This window comes from Triticum aestivum, chromosome 5D, assembly GCF_018294505.1.
Source record: "Triticum aestivum cultivar Chinese Spring chromosome 5D, IWGSC CS RefSeq v2.1, whole genome shotgun sequence".
NCBI classification, from domain to species: Eukaryota; Viridiplantae; Streptophyta; class Magnoliopsida; order Poales; family Poaceae; genus Triticum; species Triticum aestivum.
Window position 1 is genome coordinate 514,190,044 of NC_057808.1, and position 15,074 is coordinate 514,205,117.

General features: G+C 44.1%; 1 protein-coding gene across 2 annotated transcripts; it reads left to right on the forward strand.

The window, feature by feature from the left end:
- Positions 1 to 8,221: 8,221 nt before the first annotated feature.
- Positions 8,222 to 10,794, forward strand: LOC123125867 (F-box protein At5g49610). Of its 2 annotated transcripts, XM_044546311.1 has the most exons (3): positions 8,222 to 8,423; positions 8,509 to 8,571; positions 9,462 to 10,794. In XM_044546311.1, the coding sequence occupies exon 3, from the start codon at positions 9,516 to 9,518 to the stop codon at positions 10,659 to 10,661; it is 1,146 nt and encodes a 381-aa protein (XP_044402246.1). In that variant the 5' UTR covers positions 8,222 to 8,423; positions 8,509 to 8,571; positions 9,462 to 9,515; the 3' UTR covers positions 10,662 to 10,794. The 2 variants fall into 2 exon arrangements, with proteins under 2 accessions (XP_044402246.1, XP_044402247.1); XM_044546312.1 differs by lacking the exon at positions 8,509 to 8,571.
- The last annotated feature ends 4,280 nt before the right edge of the window (positions 10,795 to 15,074 follow it).

Genomic DNA, 15,074 nt, shown 5'->3' on the forward strand with positions numbered 1-15,074 from the left:
TTAGTGGAATCAAGAGAACCTCTAGAAGCAACAATATTGGATTTAGCATGATTATTGTTACTACTAGAAGAAGAATCTTTCTTGTTCTTGTTGCTAGATTTAACTTGTGGCATGTAAGTAGACAAGAGTAAACGCTTGGCAGTGTAAGAAGAACTTTTCTTGCGAAGAACATCATTGATTGCTTTTAAGAACTCATGCTCTTGCTCAAGGTTGAGCTTTTCAAAGCGTAGCTTCTCATGAGTCTTTAAAAGTTCTCGATGATCTTCCAAGGTAGTTTCATGAGCTAACTTAAGAGTGTTTAGTTCTTTAGTTAGACGCTCAATCTCCTTCTTATCATCGTCATTCGTTTTATCTTGATTAGCATGATCATTAGCAAGTTCATCATAGTTTTCATAACTAGAGTTGTCAACAAGTAGATCATCATCTCCTAGCAAATCATCTTCATCACTATTGAAATCAACATACTCGGGGTGTGTTACCTTTGGACCTTTGGCCATGAAGCATCTTCCAATTCCTTCATTTGGTGAGTCAAATATGTCGTAGGAGTTGGTTGACACAAGTGCTAGACCGGCAACACCTTCATCTTGAGTATATTCGGAGTCAGAGTGATAACTTCTTTCGGAGTGATGGTCGGAGTCGGAGCCGGATACCCATTCACCAACATGAGCTTGATGTCTTCGTTTTGTGTAGCTCCTTGATGACTTGTCCTTCCTCTCCGAATCCTTGCTTCTCCGAGAGGGTCTTCGTTCATAACGATCATCTCTACTCCTTCTCTCTCTTGGAGGCGATTCTTCTCTCCTACTCCTTCTTTTGGGAGAATCTTCTCTTCTTTTGTAGGGAGCCGTACACTCATTGGAATAGTGTCCGGGTCTTCCACAATTGTAGCAATTACGCTCACGACTAGAAGATCTATTGTCATTGTAGGACCTTGACTTGGAGCTTCTTTCCTAGCTTCTACTCTTGTAGAATTTGTTGAAGTTCTTCACCATTAGACTCAACTCTTCATTGAAGGTTTGCTTCTCACTTGATGATGTGGGAGATTCACATGAGGCTTTGTAAGCACCACTTGACTTGTTGTGGAGCTCTTCCTTATCCTTGAGTGACATCTCATGAGCAACAATTCTTCCAATGACTTCCGTTGGCTTGAGATCTTTGTAGTTGGGCATCATTTGGATCAATGTGCACACGGTATCATATTTTCCATCCAAGGCTCTTAGGATCTTCTTGATGATGAATCTATCGGTCATCTCTTCACTTCCTAAGCCGGCAATCTCATTTGTGATGAGAGCAAGCCTAGAGTACATTTCAGCGACACCTTCACCATCCTTCATTTTGAACTTGTCAAGTTGACTCTGAAGCACATCCAATTTGGATTCCTTGACGGAGTCGGTACCTTCGTGCATATCAATCAAAGTATCCCAAATTTCCTTTGCATTCTCAAGACGGCTGATTTTATTGAATTCTTCGGGACACAATCCGTTGAAGAGAATATCACAAGCTTGAGCATTGTATTGCAGCATCTTCAACTCTTCCGTGGTAGCTTCACGGTTTGGTTCTCTCCCATCAAAGAATTCACCTTGCAAGCCAATACACACAATAGCCCAAACGGCGGGGTTATGTCCAAGAATATGCATTTTCATCTTATGCTTCCAACTAGCAAAATTTGTACCATCAAAGTAAGGACCTCTACGGTGGTAATTTCCCTCGCTAGACGCCATACTCTCCTAGGTTGTGAAACCAAGGCTATGACCACCAAAAGCTATGGAAATTAAAGAAAATGGAGACCAAAGCACTGATACCACTTGTAGGATCGAAAGTATGTCTAGAGGGGGGGTGATTAGACTACTTGACCAAATAAAAATCTAGCCTTTTCCCAATTTTAAGTCTTGGCAGATTTTAGCAACTTAGCACAACTCAAGTAATCAACCTACACATACAATTCTAAGAGTATAGTAGCGGAATGTAAAACAATTGCATATGAAGGCAAAGGGAGGAGTTTGAGGGAGCAAACGCAATGTTGACACGGAGATTTTTTATCCGTGGTTCCGATAAGTGGTTCTATCGTACATCCACGTTGATGGAGACTTCAACCCACGAAGGGTAACGGTTGCACGAGTCCACGGAGGGCTCCACCCACGAAGGGTCCATGAAGAAGCAACCTTGTCTATCCCACCATGGCCGTCGCCCACGAAGGACTTGCCTCACTCGGGTAGATCTTCACGAAGTAGGCGATATCCTTACCCTTACAAACTCCTTGGTTCAACTCCACAATCTTGACGGAGGCTCCCAAGTGACACCTAGCCAATCTAGGAGACACCACTCTCCAAGAGGTAATAGATGGTGTGTTGATGATGAACTCCTTGCTCTTGTGCTTCAAATGATAGTCTCCCCAACACTCAACTCTCTCTCATAGGATTGGATTTGGTAGAAAGATGATTTGAGTGGAAAGCATGGAAGGCTAGAGATCAAGATTTATGTGGTTGGAATGGAATATCTTGACCTCAACACAAGTGTAGGTGGTTCTCTTTCAGAAAATGTATGTTGGAAGTGTAGGCATGTTCTGATGGCTCTCTCCACGAATGAAGAGTGGGTGGAGGGGTATATATAGCCTCCACACAAAATCTAACCGTTACACACAATTTACCAAACTCGGTGGGACCGATTCAGAGAACTCGGTCAGACCGATTTAGTTCAAAATGTGGACGTTAGGATTTTCGGTGGGACCGACATGTCAACTCGGTGGGACCGATTTCGTTAGGGTTAGGGCATAACGTAATCTCGGTGAGACCGATTACACAAACTCGGTGAGACCGATTTTGGTAATAGACTAACCAGAGAGTTGGTCAGGCAAACTCGGTGGGACCGATTCGCTCATCTCGGTTGGACCGAAACGTTATGAAAGGGAAACAGAGAGTTTGCATTGCAATCTCGGTGGGACCGATCGCTCATCTCGGTTTGACCAAAACGTTACGAAGGGAAACAGAGAGATTACAATCCCATCTCGGTGAGACCGAGATCCCTATCGGTGAGACCGAAAAGACTAGGATTGTGGCTGTGGCTATGTCAAGTGAACTCGGTGGCGCCGGATAGATCAAATTGGTGGGGCCGAGTTTGACTTTTGGTTTGGGACATATGTGGATATGAGAAAGTAGTTGAGGGCTTTGGAGCATATCACTAAGCATTTTGAGCAAGAAACTCATTAAGCAACACCTCACCCCCTCTTAATAGTATTGGCTTTTCCTATGGACTCAATGTGATCTTGGATCACTAAAATGAAAAATGTAGAGTCTTGTGCTTCTTGAGCCAATCCTTTTGTCCTTAGCATTTTGAGGGGTCCACTTTCTTAACCCATGCCATGCCAATCATTGAGCTTTCCTGAAATATTTATCTTGAAATAGCATTAGCTCAATGAGCTATATGTTGTTAGGAATTACCAAAACCACCCAGGGATAGTTGCACTTTCACTTAGCTGAGAAGCACCTTGACCTCGCCACAAAAGCCGCCGCTCCTTAGCCGCCGGACCGTGGCCCGGCGCACTGAGTTGAGGAGGAGGAGGTCGTACATTGATGGATGCATCTTTCTTCTTGCCTCCTGTAACCACCACTGCGATCGCATCATCGTGGCCTTAATTCTTATTGTGCTATTGCATTCTCGTTCTAGGCAATACAGACATGTGCGATCCCTTTGCTTAATTATATGCATCACTGTAACTAGTACTCCATCCGTCAATTTATAAGTTGTGCTACCAGTGTTTGGGGCCGGCGCACGATCACGCACGTTCGTGTGCATGCGGTTGTGCCGGGCGCGGCGCGACGATGCAGTTACCCGCTGCAAAAACTGCCATGCAGGGGACGTGGCATTGACCATTGAGCAGCAACAGCCGGTCATCCGGGTGCCCGATAAAGGATGCAAAGAGGGATCCTACAGCAGCAAGGACCAGCTTCCCTACCGATAGCTTATCTAACAGAACTCCCGTTACTTTACGACATGTTTCCAAAACATGGACCTCAAGGTTAATTCAACTAATAGGACGGAGCATTATATACATTTAACGCAATTAAATGTTTTCCAAAAAAAGTGATATGATTTCTGTGAAACTTATAAGTCATGTATGTCAAATTAACCTCTGTGTACTTGTTCTCGAATTAACCTCCGGGCCTTTTTGCCGTGTATCACACACATCTTGTTAAGTTGAACCATTTATGTTCTCTTCCCTAATCGAAAACAGTTCATTCGACTGAACCGTATGCCGTATATCACACATACCTTGATCTAGCTGACCGTTTCTGTTGCTTTCCCTAATAGCAAACAGTTCATTGAAGCGAACCGTATGCCGTATATCGCACACGCATTAATATGGCTGGCCGTTTCTGTTGTTCTGTCTAATCGCAAATAGTTCGTCTGGATCAACCGTATGCCCTGCTTCGCACACGCAACTAAAATCTGAACCCTGTTTGATGCATCCGTCATCGCAAATGTTTTGCACCTTTTTTGATGGATTTTTTACACCACCGTTTGCGATTATGGCATCGCACACAGTTTCGTCGAAGGGTCTCTGATCATAGTGTCGCGTTAGCAGCATCCTGCAGTAGTGTGCTCTCAAGTTTTGGCTTTTGACTTTAAGTCGCCAGTATGTTGTGGCTCATGTTTGAGTATTTCGGGTTGTCACCCGCCCTGGCGTGTGATTTTAAGTCGTCGGGATGTTTTAGCTAATCAGCCATGTTCATGATTTTTTCAATGGCTGGATAAGACTACAAGTCTTTGGGGTTGTCACCCGCCCTGGCTCTTGACTATAAGTCGCCAGTATAAATTTGGCTAACAACCGCTAGCATAATCTTTTAAATGATTGTTTATGACCATGAGTCTCGGGGTTATAACCCGCCCTGGATTCAAGCCTTAAAAGCCGACTTATGAATTATATTATTGTGCATATTTGCAATTTTTATAACATCTCTGTTTGCAGGGGTTATCAGTTCTTACAAAGGCTATAGGCCGCCGGGTTAAAAAAATCCCGGGTTACAATGAATGCGCGTTAAGTCGTCGTCGGCCCAGAGCCACCGGGTATTTAACTCCGGATTTACTTGTCAAACAGATAAGGTCTTGTGATTATAAGTCGCCAACAAGCAAATTGTTGAGTCTTTTCACAGCTACGACGAGTTGATTACAGTTGCATATCAAGCACCCATTTTTAAACTGGGTTATACGTTCCAATCTTTAATAGCCAACATGGCTGGATTTTCATTATGGTTGTCATAACCAGTATTAAATGATTGAGGTTGGAATTTTAAATAGCCAAACATGAAACATGGCTGGAATTTCATTATGGTTATCATAACCAATATTGGATGATTGAGGTTTTCAAAGCCCATTCAGAGTAATGGCTATTATTCCTTCATCCAAAAATACCAGCTCACAGCAGAGAGTATGGCTCAATATTAATATGTAAGGATTTCAGCAACATCATCCGAACAGTCGATATGATTTATTCTACAATGGAAGGAATAGTCCCAAGTCGTTGCAGGCATACGACCCGACACTTGGGGGCTACATTATTCAAATCAAGATTACATCAAATATGCAAGTCCCATGTCACTACAAGCATGCTCCATGGCATTTGGGGGCTAATGCAAGGTCATTTTTATCTCACCTCATTGAAGACCCGACCCATCACATAGTGATGAGCTGGCCCTTGGGGGCTACTAATTGCTCCTGTCAAAAATTCAAAGTACACATGCCTTAATCCATTATATCAAAGGTAACCCGAAACTTGGGGGCTACATCATATGATGTTATTTTCAATGAAGTACATGTAAAGTCCCAGCTCAATATTATCTTACTGAGCCGGCCCTTGGGGGCTACACGTTGCTGCTTAAGTCTACATAATTAAGTCTACAAAGTCCACGCTCATTATTACATAATGACCTGGCACTTGAGGGCTACACATGGGAAGTACAAAATGTTCAGTTTATGATTGGCGACTTACATGAACAACTCGGATTTCTCTAGAGTTGCAACATTTATATTTGAAGCAAGTCTTAAGCTATCAATACATTCCCCTCTTAAGACTTGGGGGCTACAGGTAATATGGATATAAGGTATGCCTTCAAATTCCCAGTTATGAGCAAACCAGGTATCATATTCTTATTGGCGGAATTTACAAAGTTTATTTCCTCCAAGCTATTCATAGAAAGGCTTGGAGAGCCAACTTAACAATTGAAAGCTATATTTACAAAAGCAAGCACCAAGTCAGCATAATATTGACCCAACGTTAGCAACAATCATGACCCGATTTCATCGGTTTTTATAACCCGACAGTTTTGGTGATCGTAACTCGACAAATTCTACATCCTCAAGCCGGCTCAGCACCAGAAGGATATCTTAAATCCAATATTTTTGTCAAGTCGGAGCATTGGAAGCTGACTCAAATGGATTATTTTTCACCAATATTTCTTCTGCAAAAAACCAATGTCAGCAAATCGATTTTGAAGCTGGCCTGCTGCTATAATGAAGAGACAGGATATGGAATAACTCAGGAATTGCATGATCCGACAAATATTGACCCAGTCGAGTGTTTTCACAGAAGGAGATGACAAGGACTTAAGGATGAACATAAGCCGGCTCAGAAGAACCTTCGACCTGGCGCACAACCTGTCCAATTTGTTCTTTTGTTTATTTTGCAGGATAAGTTTAACATGGATAAATCCAAATTAAAATGGGGGCTAATGTCGGGGATATACCCTGCGGTACGACCCGGCCTGATGTATGACCCGACCGGAGCTTGTCAATTCACGAGTGACCCGGCTGAAGCTTGGCGACTCCCTGGTGACCCGGCCGAGCCTGGCGACTCACTGGTGACCCGGTCGAATCTGGCGACTCACTGGTAACCTAGAGGACGGGTTAGACGAATGACAAGGCCCAAGGACCAGAAGGCGGCTTGTGAGAAGACCGGCTCTCAAGGTACGGTGTCTGGTGGGCCGGTTTGAGAGGAAAGGCATAAGGAATATTTCCCTTGCAAGGGAAGCACGATTAGGATTACACTTGTAATAGAGTAGTCCTAATCCTACTAGGACTCCACATGTAAACCGCCCCTTCAACTTATATAAGGAGGGGCAGGGCACCCTAAGGAGGACAAGTTAAGACAGACAAGTCAATAGCTCTCGAGGGAGAGGTAGCAAAAGAGCACCCTTGTAATCGTGAGCATGATCATCATCAATATTAATGAAGCAAGATGTAGGCTTTTACCTCCACCGTGAGGGGCCGAACCTGGATAAAATTCCGCGTCTCTCGTCCCGCTCAACCCCTCTCAAGCTACCAGTTAGATGCGTTGGCCTCACGACTAAGTCCTCACATTAGGACATCTGCCGTGACAAAACCACGACATGGGCCGTTTGAGGGGGCCGTCTGAGTCAAAAAATCGTGACCAAGACGGGCGGCCCGCCCGGCCGGCCGTATGCGGCGGGTTTGAAAGGTCCGGTTATAGATGCTCTAATGATTCTAAAATAAAATAAAATTTTAAATTCCATGTAACCGATGTCTTGGAGCCTAGTTGGTTTGATGCCAAAAGTTGGCATGCCAAATTTTGACAACTGCCAAATGTTGGCTAGAGATTGGTTGTATATCCATTTTCGTTGTCAATCTCATAAAAGATTGTCAACTTTTGATTTTACCAAATATTGACTTGCCAAATATTGGCAATGTCAAATGTTGGTGAGTTGGTAACAAACCAATCAGTAGGGCGCTCGTCCACCAAGCACTTCTTCTATGGCCATTTGGCCATGTGCTGCTCTTGTGCCCGATTTTGAAGCTGGAGAAAGCAAGTCACTGTTAACAAATGAGAGTGACTCCGTCCAATTGACAGCTTTGAAAGCATCTCGAACCCATTCTTTTCTTGTTAAGTTCTTTTTTCTATTTCAATTCAAAATCTTAATTTCATTTCTTTTATGGCTATTTTTGCTTCATAATATGACCATTTTCTCTTTTTTTGCTTAAAAAGCATTTTTTTAGGGAAAGCAACTTATTAAAATAAAATTGAGCAAAAAGCAACTTATTAAAAAAAAGACAAAACAACTTTTGTTTTGAGGGAAAGCAACATATTGATTTTTTTTAGACAAAGCAACTTATTAAATGGGGAAGGAATTGGCCGCCGAGGGGCAAATATAAACGAGGGACACGGCCCAGCCCAGTAAGAGGGTATCTTCTTTCCTTTGCCCTAGCGAGCAGGCCCAGCCCAGACTCTCCCCCAATCTGGACAACTAGCGGCGAATCCCCATTCTCCGGCGAGCCGCGGCGAGGCCCTTCTCCGGCACGACCGCTGCTTGCTGCAGCATCGAGCTCCCCGTACTTCCGCCTCACCTCCGCAGCCTCGTTCCCGCTTGCCGCCTGGCCGACCGCACTCGCCGACGACCGGAAGCAACCATTACGCGGTGAGCTCCCATTCCTCTCCCTCTCCTCGGTGCCTATGCCGCATGTTTGTTCTCGTGAGCCGTTTCTTATCTGAGCTCGTCGCAGATGCGACCTGGATCTCACCGCCGTCCGTTCCGCCACCCTGGACACCCCCCTCCCCCCTAGCTGGTGATTCCTCTTTTCTCCTCATCCTGTCGTCTTCATGCCGCGAAAAGAACTCGAGTTCGTTTATGTTGGTCAGCCGCACTAAAGTATCCATACCAAATCTGTTCTTTCATATACACAACCGTGTCATTGTCATAAGGCATGAACATGATCACATATGTTTCAAGGGCAACTTGTTTACTAATTCAAGCATCGATCGGGGCCAACAAAAAATATTAGCACTTGTCAGTCGCACCAAGGATGGATACGATGATATTCTTGATTTGCCCTGGCTTATCTCACAAGTTAGCACTTGTCTCAGCTTTTCATGGTGTCTAATAGGTACATGAGATTATATATCCTGAAGGTGCATTCCGTTCCCTTTTTACCATATCACATTTTGTTTCAACACGTATTGTAGCAACGCGTGTATTATATTATTATTATTGCTTACTTGTTGTGAAATGGATGGCGAAATTGGAAAAACTTATGGTGATTTTATTATCTGCAACTTTGCATATAATTACTTAATTACAGAGAAGTATCCCCATGCGACGGTGAATCCGTGTGGCCCCACTCAGCATAGGTCATAAGCCCATACTGAAATATGCTTCACAACTTTTCTCATTTGCAAATTCTTGTGTAAACTGCAAAAGCATTGTTAGAAGGAGACCAACAAAAAAAATCATGGTTTTTAGTGTGAGTGTTGGATAATATTTCAGTTCATTTGACATCCATATTTCGAGCATGGAGTCGACGTTTACCATTTATCAAGTGCCGGTCAAAGCTTCAATCCATTAATTCGCTCAGCTCTGTTCAATCGTTAAATAATGGGTATCACTACTTCTTGCAGTTCTGCACAAACACTAAGTTTCTCAGTTTTATATCATCTATTTTCTTCTTTTTTGATGTAGATATAAGTTCATCTGCTAGATAAGCTCAAAGGAGATATTGAATCTCGGTAGGAGATGGCCACAACCATACTACCTGATGACCTGGTGGTGGAGATCCTGTCTCGGCTGCCACTGAAGTCCTTTTGCCGTTTCAGATGTGTCTGCAAGTCTTGGCTTGCCTTCTCATCTGATCCGCACTACCGCAAGAAGCTCCCAAGAACTCCCTCCGGTCTCCTGTACCAAAAAAATGAGCATGGCAATGCCATCCATTTCGTGGGCCTTCCCTCAGGTGACAGGGATATTGACACAACACTTAGCTTTGTGCCATGCTATGAGCATCCCTTGGAGCTTAAGGGTTGCAGCAATGGCCTGCTTATGTGTTATCATGGTGGTACAGGCTCTAAAGAAATTTCCGACGCCATTGTGTGCAATCCAGCAACTCAAGAGTGGATGGCACTTCCAAATACTGAACCTGGACCAGCCGTCTCTTATGCTGATCTCAAGTTGTGTTTTGATCCATTATGGTCTCAACACTTCTATGTCTTCCAATTTGAGACGACTCCAAATGGTGGATATGACACCGAAGTTAAGGTATTTTTCTCTGAGGATTCGACATGGTCTAATTGTCTATGGGAAACTTCAGATATACTTGGTGGTGATTCACTATTCTTAAATGGGGTGTTGTATGTGGATCACTTATGGGGGCATTACCTTCTGGCACTCGATGCACCTGACACATGCACACAATTGCTCAATCATAGGATCCTTCAGCTGCCTGGATTTCCAAATGGACCAGAACAGAGGTTTTATTGCTTTGATGGCTGTCTTGGCCAGTCATCTGGGGTCTTATGCTACGCACAACAAGAATTGGATGGCTGCATCATCCGAATTTGGAGTTTGGAAGGATCTGATAGGTGGGTGGTGAAGCATCGTCTAAATATGAACAACGTATTTGGGAGGGACATAATGCTCCGTGCTAACAATGAAGGATTATGGTATTTTGATTATGAAATCCTGGCATTTGACTTGGAGAGAGAGCTAGTTTTCGTTGCTGACACGATTGCTGATAATAAGATCATCTCATATAGCATCAGTACTGGAAAGGGCTCGCAGATTCTAAACATTCCAAGGTTCGTTGACCTATATCGAAGTCGACTCTACGTGCCTTACTATGGCAAGTTTCCAGCTTCTGTGCTTCAAGGAGCTCAAGACAAATGTTAGATTATTTACCCTATGAATGCTGTAATCTCTAGTTATCTTTTGTGCACTAGCTATACCAAACGGCTGTTATGCATGTACCGGATTGTTGGCTTGGTTATGTGTTATGTTAATCTAATTGGCACTTGTCATTTCTCCTGTCAAGTCCGGTCTTGCTTATGCTAGCCTAATTTAGAAAAACTGCAGAGCATGATGTTATGAAGCTTTCTATACAAGGGCGTGTGAGGCAGTGTGAGCTTTCTATACAATGGCTGGGAGAACTCTTGTAATCCTGCCATGCTTCAGTCTCTTGACATAGCAGCTAGCGATCATATATTAGATTGATTTACTAAGAGATAATGTTTCAGCCATAGCAAAGTCGAGTAGGATCCGCCTCACCGAGACTGCGGAGGTTTGAGCAGCTAGCGTTCATTGCCGACGAGTTCTTGAGGTACATCCAGTTCCAGTTCGGAGGCCGTCCGAGGAGTTTGGCCATGGTATCCTCCTTCAAAGTTCCCACGGAGCCCCTGCTTGCAGGCAAGGATGCCCTCCTCATGCAGTCATGCTTCATCCATTCGCTGGTGGCATCGCCGGTGACGGCAGCGTGGACGAAGAACATACTGACAATTTAACCACTGATCCATCATCAGAGCTATTCCACTGATCCATCGTCTATGCCAACGTGAAGGATCTCCACGCTACATTCGTGTAACAAGAATTTCACCAACGAGGGAAGTGCTGCCACCAGCGGCAAGCCGATCAGTCAAGTTGATGCAATGTATTTCATCTTGCTTCTTAAACTGATCAATCATGAGGCACAGTTGCAGATAACACGCTGCCACACATATTCGTCTGTGGTATCACTCCCCACACGATAATGCTCATTGAGATGAATGACCTCCTAATCTCAAACCTGAAGTTTCTCCCGCTCTGTTTTGAATCTATGCCGGGGCTCAAAATTAATCCTCTTAAAGTAAGGCCATCCTTTTGTGTTTTATACCCTGGATGTGCGCAAGATTGCTAACAAGTTCGTAACAAGGGATCCTTCCTTTTACACACCTCGATTTTCTGTTTTGGATAAAATTTACTCGGTGAGATAGGTTGGGCCGTTGGGGTGCCATGGAAACAAAGCATAGTTTAAATAACGGGACCGGTGATGCCGCCGGTTTAGGTTTTTACCGGCCGGACCGCCGGTTCATTCGCTGTGTTTTTAAACCATAAAAATATGTAAAAATATGTCAAACATACTGATTTCTTTATGGGAAAGGCTTTGCTTCATGCGGTGGATATCATGCGGACGTCCGTCGCCTCGTCCGTGCAACGCGTGTCCTGCCTGGGCTCATCTAACATTTTCTCTTACAGTTTTGCAACTGAGCGCTTGTTGCGGTTTGCCTACCGCAACAACTCGTATGTTGCAGGATCTGAATCTGGCTCCTTCATGGGCAGTCGCCTCCCGTGTTCTTCACAAGTTCCCGTTCTACATGACATTCTACCTCTAATTTGTGCAACATCATCTATGTTGCAAAAGTCCTTCCGCAACATCATCTGTGTTGCAAAAAAAGAAGACAAAAAAATCTGCAACATAATCTCTTTTGAATATTTCTGCAACATGAGCTCTGTTGCAAACGGTTCTGCAACACCGACTTTGTTGCAATAATGAGGACGGGGTTAGGTCATTGGATTGATCAGATCTAACGACTGCTGAGGTGGTGGATCTTATCAGATTATCCACCGGCGGACGCGTAGCGCTTTCTTTATCCTTTGACTTTTTTGAGGCATCTTTATCCTTTGACTTTTTTGAGGCATCTTTATCCTTTGACAGCTAAGTTGGATGGGGACTTGGTTGTTTCCTAGTGCCCAAGGATCAATCCCCGGCGGCTGCAACTAATTTTCTTTCGGTTCAATCGGTTTGAGCCAAAAAAAACAGCCGGTTCAATCGGTTTTATTTTTCTTTCGGTTCAACCGGTTTTTTGTGTCCAACCGGTGGTCCGGTCTGTCTTTTTAAACTATGCACACAAGTTCTTCTTGAGTAAGGAAAACGATAAATCTACATATAGGACGGTCAAATGGAAACCTATCCGTAAGCTTAAAAATGTGAGAGGCTTAGGGGTCGTTGAGACTTCGGTCACTTTTAGGGGGAGTTTTTTTATTGTACAGGGTGGAGACGCGCTGAAATTTTTTTTTTAAGTTAAAAAAATCAACGCGTCTCCACCAAGTACCATAAAAAAACTCCCCCTAAAAGTGGTTTTACGCAGTCCATATTATTTGGGGAAGGTTCACTAGTGAGGTATTTAGGTAGATCCCATAAACTTCTTCCCCTAAAATCAGTTTTCCCCATATTTCTCCTTAAACTAGCATACAAATGGCATATGCATTTCTATTCTATCAACCTAAAAATTCAAATAATGTTATTTCAGAATCACAATTTATGAAATTTTATTTGAAATACAAATTCGAAACATTTTCTTCCTCCCCACGAGCTACCCTGTGTGACTAGAGTTTTTCCACCTTCCGTCGGTGCCACAGCCTCCTATGGCCTTAAGGCCATGGAGGTGCGGTCGATTCAGGCCCATGCCGGCGGGAGGGCCCCTACTCCGTTTTAGGTGCTTTCTTAGTTTGTTTAGGTTTTTTGTCCTGCTCTGGACAGCGAGGCGTCGTAGCCACCCTAAAGATGGAATAAGGTTCTTCCTGCCTAGCCCTAGTCCCAGCGATGTGTCTGGCCTCGTCGGAGGGGAGGTGTGTCTTCGGTGGATCTCACAGGATTCAGTCGGTGTTTCTTGGGTGGATTTGCTTGGATCTGATCTACGTGTGTGTATCTACAAGTTAGATCCTTTCCATATACGCTTCTCTTCATCAAAGATGATTGTTTTTTTTACTATGATCGAAGATGGTTGTTGTTCCGGTGCGCTGATCTTTTGGGTCGTAGCATGATGACTTTCCGACTGTCTACTTCGATAAGGTTTGCCTGGCTTCGATGAGGGAGGGGCAATGCCGGTGGTGCTTCTTCGGCTCACCCCTTGTAGTCCTCGTTAGGTGGTCTACAAACATTGATTTGATTCCTATTACTTCTAGTGTTATTTGTACCGCCATGATGTTTGACGAATAGACCTGAAGTTTTTCTCGCGAAAAAGGGAAACATAACAAAGGGTCTAAATCATCCGAAGTAGAACATAATATGAAGGAGTTTATGGAGCATGAAGCGACCACAAATGCTCAACTAGATCATCACGAGGTTGTTCATGCCCCACACGGGTTTCGATCTACAATGCATTTCAAGAAATTTCTGGAGTCGTCGTTCATCCCTTTGTATCCCAACAGGTGGCATATAAATTTTGTTTCCCTCATTATTACAGTGAAAGTCTCGAGGTGGCCGGCCGGCGTGGAGAGGTGGGCGGTTATAAGGGTTAATGTTTCTTCTCCTTGATGGAGGGGAAGTTGGGCAGATTGTACGGGTTCCTATAATGTTTCTTCGTGTTTACACAATATGTTGGAGCAACTTTTTCTTGTCCACCATGTCCTCTAAAGATCCCAACAATACCTGTGGAGAATTGCGTATAACAGCCTTCCAGTAAGAACAAACCTGAAGAGGAGAGGCATGGAAGCTGACACTTTATGCCCGGTATGTCAGTGGCGTGATGAGGATGGAGGGCACCTATTTTTTCAGTGTAAACCGGTCAGAACAATCTGGAGGACAGTGGGGCGTAAGGACGTACGACTGAAGTGTATAACAATGCATGACCCCTTGGAAGTTTTACGTGCAATCCTGAATTTGCCGAACAGTGATAAAGCTACAGTGTTGGCACTCCTCTAGACATGGTGGACGACGAGAAATGAAATTCGAGCTGAAGGCCGGAAAGTGGAGTTAGAAAAGATAGTGTGGCAAGTAAGAAGATTGGCACAAAAGTTCAGAGATTTCTTTGACAAGCCTAAGAAGAAAGATAGTAACACCCAGACCCATTGGTCACGTCCTGCCCCGGGATGCCTAAAACTGAATATGGACGGGAGTTTCAACGTGGTCGATGCTAGCGGTGGGTGGGGATTTGTTGTATGAGATGATGCTGGCGATGTAGTGTTGTCTGCTGCAGGACGCATTCTACATGCACAAGACCCCCTCCATACAGAAGCATAAGCATGCCGACAAGTCCCTGACACTGATCCAAGATTTTGGCATCACTCAGATTGCAGTTGAGACAGATGTGTTGCTATGAACATGATCTAGCTCCTAATGGTGTGTTTTTTAGGGAGGTTAAATCTATTGCTATGCTGCAGTTTAGTCACTTTACTATCTCACATTGCCTGAGGGCTTGTAATAATGTCGCAGACGCTCTAGCGTTGTTCGGGTCGAACATGGAACATGAGCCCCAAGCCGTATGGCCGGGCCATGTCCCTGCCTTTGCTCAATGTTTCGTTGCCAGCGATCGTGCTAATGGAATGAGA